General features: G+C 45.1%; 1 protein-coding gene across 1 annotated transcript in view; it reads left to right on the forward strand.

Annotated features, from left to right (window-relative positions):
* Nucleotides 1–8,285, forward strand: part of LOC102382107 (extracellular calcium-sensing receptor) — a 130,539-nt gene that overhangs the window by 115,084 nt on the left and 7,170 nt on the right. The window contains 1 exon segment of the mRNA XM_014526523.2: nucleotides 380–503. Within this exon segment, the coding sequence (XP_014382009.2) occupies nucleotides 380–503 (124 nt within the window).

An 8,285-nucleotide genomic window follows, 5' to 3' on the forward strand; every position in this document is an offset into this window, starting at 1 on the left:
AACGGCGGGAAACACTTTTCTGCACGCGGGTTCTCTATAACAACAGAACACTCCGTTGTGCAAAAGAGCTGCAATTTGGCGGGAACATAATTTAGCGGTGCCGAAGCACACACAATCAAAAATCCACAACTTTGGGTTGTGACATACCCAACATAACATAAGGGTTCCCTGGCAGTCCTCTGAATGATAGGTTCTGTAGGACTACAGTCAGATCCCTGATGTGACTAAGAAATCTTAGGATAGATATCTTCCCAAGACTGTATGCATAGCTAATGGCAGTATAGCTTAATCCTAGCACATCCTGCAACTGCTCACCATATCGTGGAGCATCCCCAAGTCCTTTCCACATGTTTAACCAGATTCCTTTTTTTCCTTACAGGTGCCATTCTCCAACTGCAGCAGGGATTGCCTCCCAGGCACCAGAAAAGGCATCATTGAGGGAGAACCTACGTGCTGCTTTGAATGCGTGGAGTGCCCAGATGGGGAGTACAGTGATGAAACAGGTAACAGAGAGAAAGCTGTTCTCCTGTTTGCACAAAATCAAGTGAGCCTCTTAGTGGGCACTATTTGTAAGTGCAATCTATTTCCAGCTATTTTGTTTAGTTTTTTCCATTACTAATGAGTAGAAGCAATGCAGAACACCTAAGAGACTATTCTCTAAGAAAACTGCATGAAGCCACTTCACTTCTTTTCTCTTTTTTTGGGAATTCTAAGTGAACCTAGCACTGATAAAAGCTGTCAGAATCTAAAGAACAGGTGTACCTCATACAGCAGGACAAGAGGCATCCCCCTCATAAGCCCTCCCTATCTACCCATCATCTTCATCACAGGGCTGGAGGGACCCTTTATAAACAGCATGGGGGAATTCAGTCTCCAACCCCTGCTGATGCTGCTGTCAGTCTGATTGCTCTTTCTGATAGGAATGCATACGTAGAAAGAAAGGAAAGTCTTGCTCAAGGCCATACAGGTTTCCCTCGATGTATGCTGTACATGTGTTCCTGGAGAAAGGCGCATAAAGAGAACCCACTTTACAGTGTAACAAATAGGGGTTCCCATGGTGGTGAGGCTGGGACTAGGGAAGGGGCGGGGGAAGGGTGCCACTCCCAGGGCTGCACAAGGCAGCAAAGCAGAGAGAACAGAGCGGCACTCACCCCAGCCCCAGCTGCAGCAGCCCTGGGAGCGGCTGGCACCCACTGCCCGCAGCCCCCGGGGGGGCCCCTTGTGCTCCGCCTGTCCCTACTCACCTCTGCTCCTGGGCTGCGCCATACCCTGGTGCAGGCAGCTGGTGTCGGCTGCTCCTGGGGCCGCTGCACCTGGGGCTGGGGTGAGTGGGGCCATGGCCCTTTTCTCTCCCGCCACAGACTTACCTGTTTGGGGGGTGGGGGCATCTATGTTCATCACATAAGAGCGAATTTACCTTGCATGTAACAAATTATGGGTCTAAATATGCTCATCGCATAAGAGCAAATTCACATATAAAGAACCAGCATAAATCGAGGGAGTCCTCACAGAACTGTGACTAAAACCTGGGAGTGTGACTTGCTGATTCTTACCACACTACACTGTGACAATAACTTTAGGCCCCTCCACAACCTGTAGAAGGAAAATACTCCATACCCAATTGCAGATTCATTAGTCATTAAGGTTTTTACTCCTGATTTTCAAGATTTTATTCCATGTTTTAGCAGGTCATAAACTCCATTCTGTAGAAGAATCCATTATAATCAAACAGCCCAGTGTTCATTATGTCCAGATGAACATTTCTTTTCCCTGGACCAGCTGAAGTATCTTCTCGGGGAAACTAAAGTAGCAGATTGATATGTCCCTCAGGCACAATTCAAGTCAAATGGGAGTCCGTTGGAGAGATTGCTCTTGACTCTAGCGGGAATTTGATCAAACCATACACATAACAAAGCAAATAGAAAAATATTATGTTTGTTTAAGGGTGTGTTGAAAGGTTCTTGAACTTCCAGCCCCCTGCCAGAGGCAGGATCATCCCTTAGCAAAACAACACAGTCAACCCAGACACAACACAAAATGTATCACCCTGTGATGTGTTAGCTAAGGCCATGTGAGTGCAAACTCCCCATGAGGCAAGATATATTAGAGAATTAAAGAATAACTACATTTCAGGGATAATCCTCCCCCCCTCTCCCCGCTTTAATAATTAGGAGGAAAAACGCTACCATGTGACTGAGAAGACAAAATAAAGATTTAAAACATCCTAACTCCTAACAGTTCATTCTCACCCCTGGTCAGTGCTTACTTCTCAGACCATGGACGGTTCCAGCAGCAGGCCAGAATCATCAGTGTCTCTGCAGGGAAACCCACCCGTCCTTTGAGGTCTCAGCTTCTCTGCTGGCCTCAGCAGGTTGCCCCTGCCCCAGTGCTCATGCTTTTCCAGCCACAGACCCCACATGGATGACTCCCTCTGTCTGCACTCTCTGGGGCTTCACCCCAGCAGGCTGCAGTGGATTCCAGCAGGCCAGCAGGCACTCACACAGGCATACATACCCACATGTGAACTCTCCAGCTCCTCTGCTTATATCTGCTCCCCCAGCTTCTAGAAAGAGCGGGAGCCCTGGGGAGAGGGGCCCTTCCAGCACCATCCCCAGGGCAGAGTACAATGAGCCAGGCCACACGCAGCCCCTCTGCAAGCCAGATGGTTGCCCTTTCCCTGCCAGAATAAAACCCATCCAAAAAAAAAGAAAGAAGAAAACAACAGGTAGCATCAAAAGGAATGATACAGCTACATAATCATCACACAACCTAATTTGCCCCATACAAAGCAAGAAGACCATTTCAGCCAACATCCTGCTGCTGCAAAATTTATTGAAATACATTTGAGAGATCCCAAGAAGAGGGCCACACCCCCTGCACTACAGAGGAAGGCAAAAACCTCCACAATCCATACCAATCTGACAATGGGATAAAATTCCTTCCTGAACCCACCTAAGGCAATTCCTTCCTCCCCCCTGCTGAGTGGAGGGGGAAAACCCTTTAGCCAGGAACCTCCAGATTTACGTCCCAGCAAAGTCCCCAGGCTTGGCTGCAACCACCACCCAATATTTCTGAGGTGGAATTCTCTCCTGGCCCCACGGGACAACCAACAAAATCCATAAGTATAGAAAATACCCATAGTAGAACACCCCCTGCCTCAGTCAGGGTGTTGGACTAGATGACATATTGAGGTTCCTTCCACCCCTACTTCTTCATGATTCTCTATGAATATAGGCACAGCTGTATGTCCAACGCCTATCCAACCTCTTCTTGAACAACATTTCTCAACATATCAGTAAGTAAAGGTGGGTAGAAGGTATGAGACAGGTTGCTTGATTTAAGTGTTATTTAGATCAATAGGGATGTAATATTTACCTTTTGTAGAATGAGAGATGACAGAAGCCCTAACTATTTGTAATAAACATCCTGCAGCACTGTTCTCAAGATTTAGGGTGTTATTGTTGGTATCCTGGCAAAATTCTGATGGTTGATGTTAGACTACCTCTTCAAAATACATTGCAACTTCAGCTGGATACAACACTCTTCTTCATTCACTTCCTGTACCTACCTTTCTTGTTACGCAGAACTCTGCATCAAAGGCTCTTAATGGCATTAGCTGGAAGGTCCACTTGTAGATCAGAAATTGTCTTAGAAAAAAGTGGGTATAAGTGGTCAGTTCTCAGAATGGAGAAAAGTAAACAGTGGGATCCCAAAAGGGCTACATCTTGGGACCTGTGATGTTTAATAGCTTCATAAATGATTTGGAAAGGGGGGTTAATAGTGAGTTGGCCAAGTTTGCAGTTGACATATAATTACTCAGAATGGCAAAAACCAAAGAATACCGTGAAGAACTCTTGCAAAATTCATGAGCACAATCTCTACCCTCCACTGCAAAGTGCAGGCATATGAGTGCAATCCCCCTCTACAGGTGCATGCAGGTACACAAGTATGATACCCCCTCCAAACCACAACTGTGCCCTTATTGACACCTTCCCCCTACCGGTGCAGAGTGCCACCCCCCCTCCACTGCTGCATCATGCAGGCCCTATCCCCCGCATGCAGCACTGTTCCCAGCCCTGCACTGTGTAGTCACGTGCTTACCCTCAGCTCCTCACACCGCTGACTCACCACCCTGGCCCCTGAAGTGGAGACAGATAGCGGCAACCAAAGAAAGCAAGGGAAGCCCAGAAACTCTGACTGCTGTTCCATCTAGAGCAATGTAGGGAGCAGCAGCCAGGTAGGACCCCAGGGACCACAACTTAACCCATCCAGTCCACAGGCCATCAGTTGGATAGCTCTGGTCTGGACCATATATACCTAAGGAACCACCTTCTCTCTCATGCTCCATTTTGATTCCTAAGGTCAGCCAAGAGCAGCCTTCTGTAAGTACCACAGTGCATCACACCCACTTGCTGAAAACATGTGGGAGGTTGTCCTCAGTAGTCAGTCCTCAGCTTTATAACTCCCTCCTGCTTGAGGCGTGTCAGCCTCAAAAGCCTGGGCATATTTGAAAAGTGCTGTAAGACCTTCCTATTTGGGCAGGCACTTAGCAAGCAAGACTAAGCTGGGATATTATTTAAGGTGTTTTGGTTTATACCCTACTTAATATTCCACCTGCTTTTATAAATTATTTTGTCGCTTATTGTAAACTGCACTGAGCCATTGTTGGGAAGGACAATATAAATCTGACAAATAAATACATACATACATTTAAAAAGGCAAATTAAATGTTAAGCATTATAAGGAAGAGAATTATAAACAAAATAGAAAGCATCATTATGTCTCTTTAATAAATCTATGGTATATCCACATCTTGAATACTGCCTGCAGTTCTGGTTCCCCCACCTCAAAAAAGGATACAGGAGAACTAGAAAAAGGTACAAAGAAAAACAGATAAGATGATCGGGGTACAGAAGGGTTTCCATATGAGGAGATACTAAATAGGCTAGGAGTTTTCAGCTTAAAAAGAAATGACTGGGAGGACATGAAAAAATAAAAAAATACAAAATAACATATTGGGCAGAGGAAGTAAGTAGACATTTATTATTTAGTATTTCTCACCCATGTATTAGGTAGCAGGTTTAAAACTAACCAAAGGAAATTCTTTTACAAGCAACATGTAATTAACTTGTGGAACTCATTGCTATAGGATGTTGTAGAGAACGATGATTTAACCCAATTCAAAAGGAGGTTAGACGAATGTATGGAGGAAAGGTCCATCATGGTAAATAGGGACGTAGCCTCTGAATTAGAATTCTCCAAACCTCTGAATGCTGGAAGCTGCACTGGGAAAGAAGCAAGGGATGGAAAATTCTGGACATGCCCTATTCACCCTCATCCCCAGCATCCACTCGCTGCCACTTTGTGAGACAGGATACTGGGCTAGATGGACCCCCCAGTAAATGGCAATTTTTATGATCTTGATCTTAACAACTGCCTCTCTCTAACCCAAAGTTGCCCATGTGGCCATTAGTATGTGAATTTGCCTCTGTACATGCATGAGTTTGCAAATACCTTTCAGGTGAAAGGTGCTGTAAAAAGAGAGTACAAACTTTTACAATGAATAAGTTAGTGAAATACCTAAAAATGGTTCACTCTGATCTAAAGGAATGGGCTTCTGACAATGTCTTTTTATCAGTTCATATTTTGTCACATAAACATCTTAGGAAAAAATAAGTAACATTAATACAGAAATGTCAGAGAGAAGCATTTTTTAATAAACTTTGCGGCTCCCTGTTTGTTTTGTAACATCTTTTGTTACTTCACCCAAATTTTAAAGAATAACCTCCACCAGCAACAGAAGTGAAAAAGTTCTTGGGTGGGTACTACCTAGCCAGTGATCTCATCTGTTTTCTAAAAAGACAGAGCTCAAACTCTTCTGCCTTCATTGGTTAATCCTCACTAATTGCTTTATTAATATCAGTACAGTATAAAAGCTCTCTCTCCAGTGTAAGGGCCAGATGCTGAAATAAATGAATTAGAAGGCAATTAGTAGAGTCATTTGCATGGTGGACCCCACAGGTCTCTGCCAGCTCATACTTATGCTTCTGTAGTGCTGATGTCTGAGGTATAGATTGTAACCTTAGTAGGAATCCCCCTCCACCACAGTTCTCCAACAAAGGCAGAAGTCAGGTACCAAAAGCACAAGCCTCATCTGAGCAAAAAGAAACTCCATGAGTATCAGGCCTCTATCCAGGTCAGCCAGTACAGGGAGACTTGGTCAGCCAAATATCCCCAAATGTTTTACCCAGACACATAATAGAAGTCTGGCTGCATTTATCTGGGTGACATACCAGTTTTTCCTCTGCATGCTTTTATGGGAGTCATTGTTGGGTAAAATAAAAGGAACTTCACTGAGAAATCACTAGCCAGTCAGAACTCTTTTCCCCCTGCCATTCTCATATAAGATGAAAGGATTTTAGGGAATTGGGACACTGATTGTTGTCTGTGGCTGATCTGTTTATAGTCTTGGATTCACCTCCATATGGTATAAAGTGGGATCCCAATGCAGCTAAAGAAGCAAGCACATTTCTTTGATATCATCCATTTGGCATCAAGTCAACCAGGATGACCCAGATGCCACAGTGATGATGACAGAAATGTATGTGAAGGAGCTGAGAAAGAGGACTTGGGGGAAGAGGGGAAGAGAGAGAGAGAGAAAGACGAGAAAACAAAAAAAAAGCAGAAGGGGGTATAGGATCATAGAATTATAGAAAATTAGGGTTGGAAGGGACCTCAAAAGATCATCTAGTCCATCCTCCTGCTCAAGGCAGGACCATCCTCAACTAGATCATTCCAGACAGGGCTTTGTCAAGATGAGCTTTAAAAATCTCCAAGGTTGGAGATTCCACTACCTCTCTGGGTAATCTATTTCAGTTTCTCATCAACCTCCTAGTGAGAGAGTTTTTCCTAACATCCAACTTAAACCTCTCTTGCTGCAACTTGAGACCATTGCTCCTTTTTCTGTCATCTCTCACCCCTGAGAACAGTCTAGCTCCATCTTCTCTGGAACCCCCTTCAGGTAGTTAAAGGCTGCTATGAAATCCCCTCTCAGTCTTCTCTTCTGTAGAATAAATAAGCCCAGTGCCCTCAGCCTTTCCTCAGAAGTCATGTGCTCCAGCCTCATAACCACTTTCATTGCTCTCCACTGGTCGTTCTTCAACCTGTCCACATCCTTTCTATAGTGGAGGGCCCAAAACTGGACACAGTACTCCATATGTGGCCTCATCAGTGGAGAATAGAGTGGAATAATTACTTCCCTCGATCTGTTGGCAATTCTTCTGCTAATGCAGCCCAGTATGCTGTTAGCCTTTTTGGCAACAAGGGCACACTGTTGACTCATATCCAGCTTATTGTCCACTGTAACCCCCAGGTCCTTTTCTGCAGAGCTGCTGCTTAGCCAGTCAGTCCCCAAGCTATAGTGGTGCATGGGATTCTTCCATCCTAAGTGCAGGACTTTGCACTTGTCCTTACTGAACCTCATAAGATTTATTTTGGCCAAATCCTCCAATTTGTCTAGGTCACACTGAATCCTGGCCCTACCCTCCAGTGTATCTACTACACCCCCTGGTTTGGTGTCATCCATAAATTTGGTAAGGGTGCAAACCATCCCATCTTCCAGACCGTTAATAAAGCTCTTGAACAAAACTGGCCCCAGGACTGACCCCTAAAGCACTCCATTTGATACTGGCTGTCAGCTAGACGCTGAGCCATTGATTACTACCCATAGAGTCCAACAATCCAGCCAGCTTTCTGTCCACCATACACTCCATTCATGCAGTGCATAATTCCTCAGCTTGCTTGCAAGAATGCTGTGGGAGATGGTATCAAAAGCCTTAGTAAAGTGAAGGAAACTATAGGCCTGTTAGTCTTACCTCGGTCCTGGGGAAGCTCTTTGAGAAAATTATCCAGGAGCACATCTGTGCTGGGCCAGCAGGGAAGATTATGCTTAGGGGCAATCAACATGGGTTCATTAGAGGCAGGTCCTGTCAGACCAACCTGGTTGCCTTCTACGACCAAGTCACAAAAGCCTTGGATGCAGATGTCGTGGTGGACGTAGTCTTTCTGGACTTTAGAAAGGTCTTCGACACTGTCTCTCACCCCATTCTCATTAAAAAAATGAGGCAACTGTGGTGTCGATGCCTACACAGTCAGATGGGTCACAAATTGGCTGGAGGGCCACACTCAGAGAGTGGTGGTTTTAGATTCATAGATTCATAGATGTTAGGTTCGGAAGGGACCTCAATAGATCATCGAGTCCGACCCCCTGCACAGGCAGGAAAGAG

This window comes from Alligator sinensis, unplaced genomic scaffold (assembly GCF_000455745.1).
Source record: "Alligator sinensis unplaced genomic scaffold, ASM45574v1 scaffold1194_1, whole genome shotgun sequence".
Lineage (NCBI taxonomy): Eukaryota > Metazoa > Chordata > Crocodylia > Alligatoridae > Alligator > Alligator sinensis.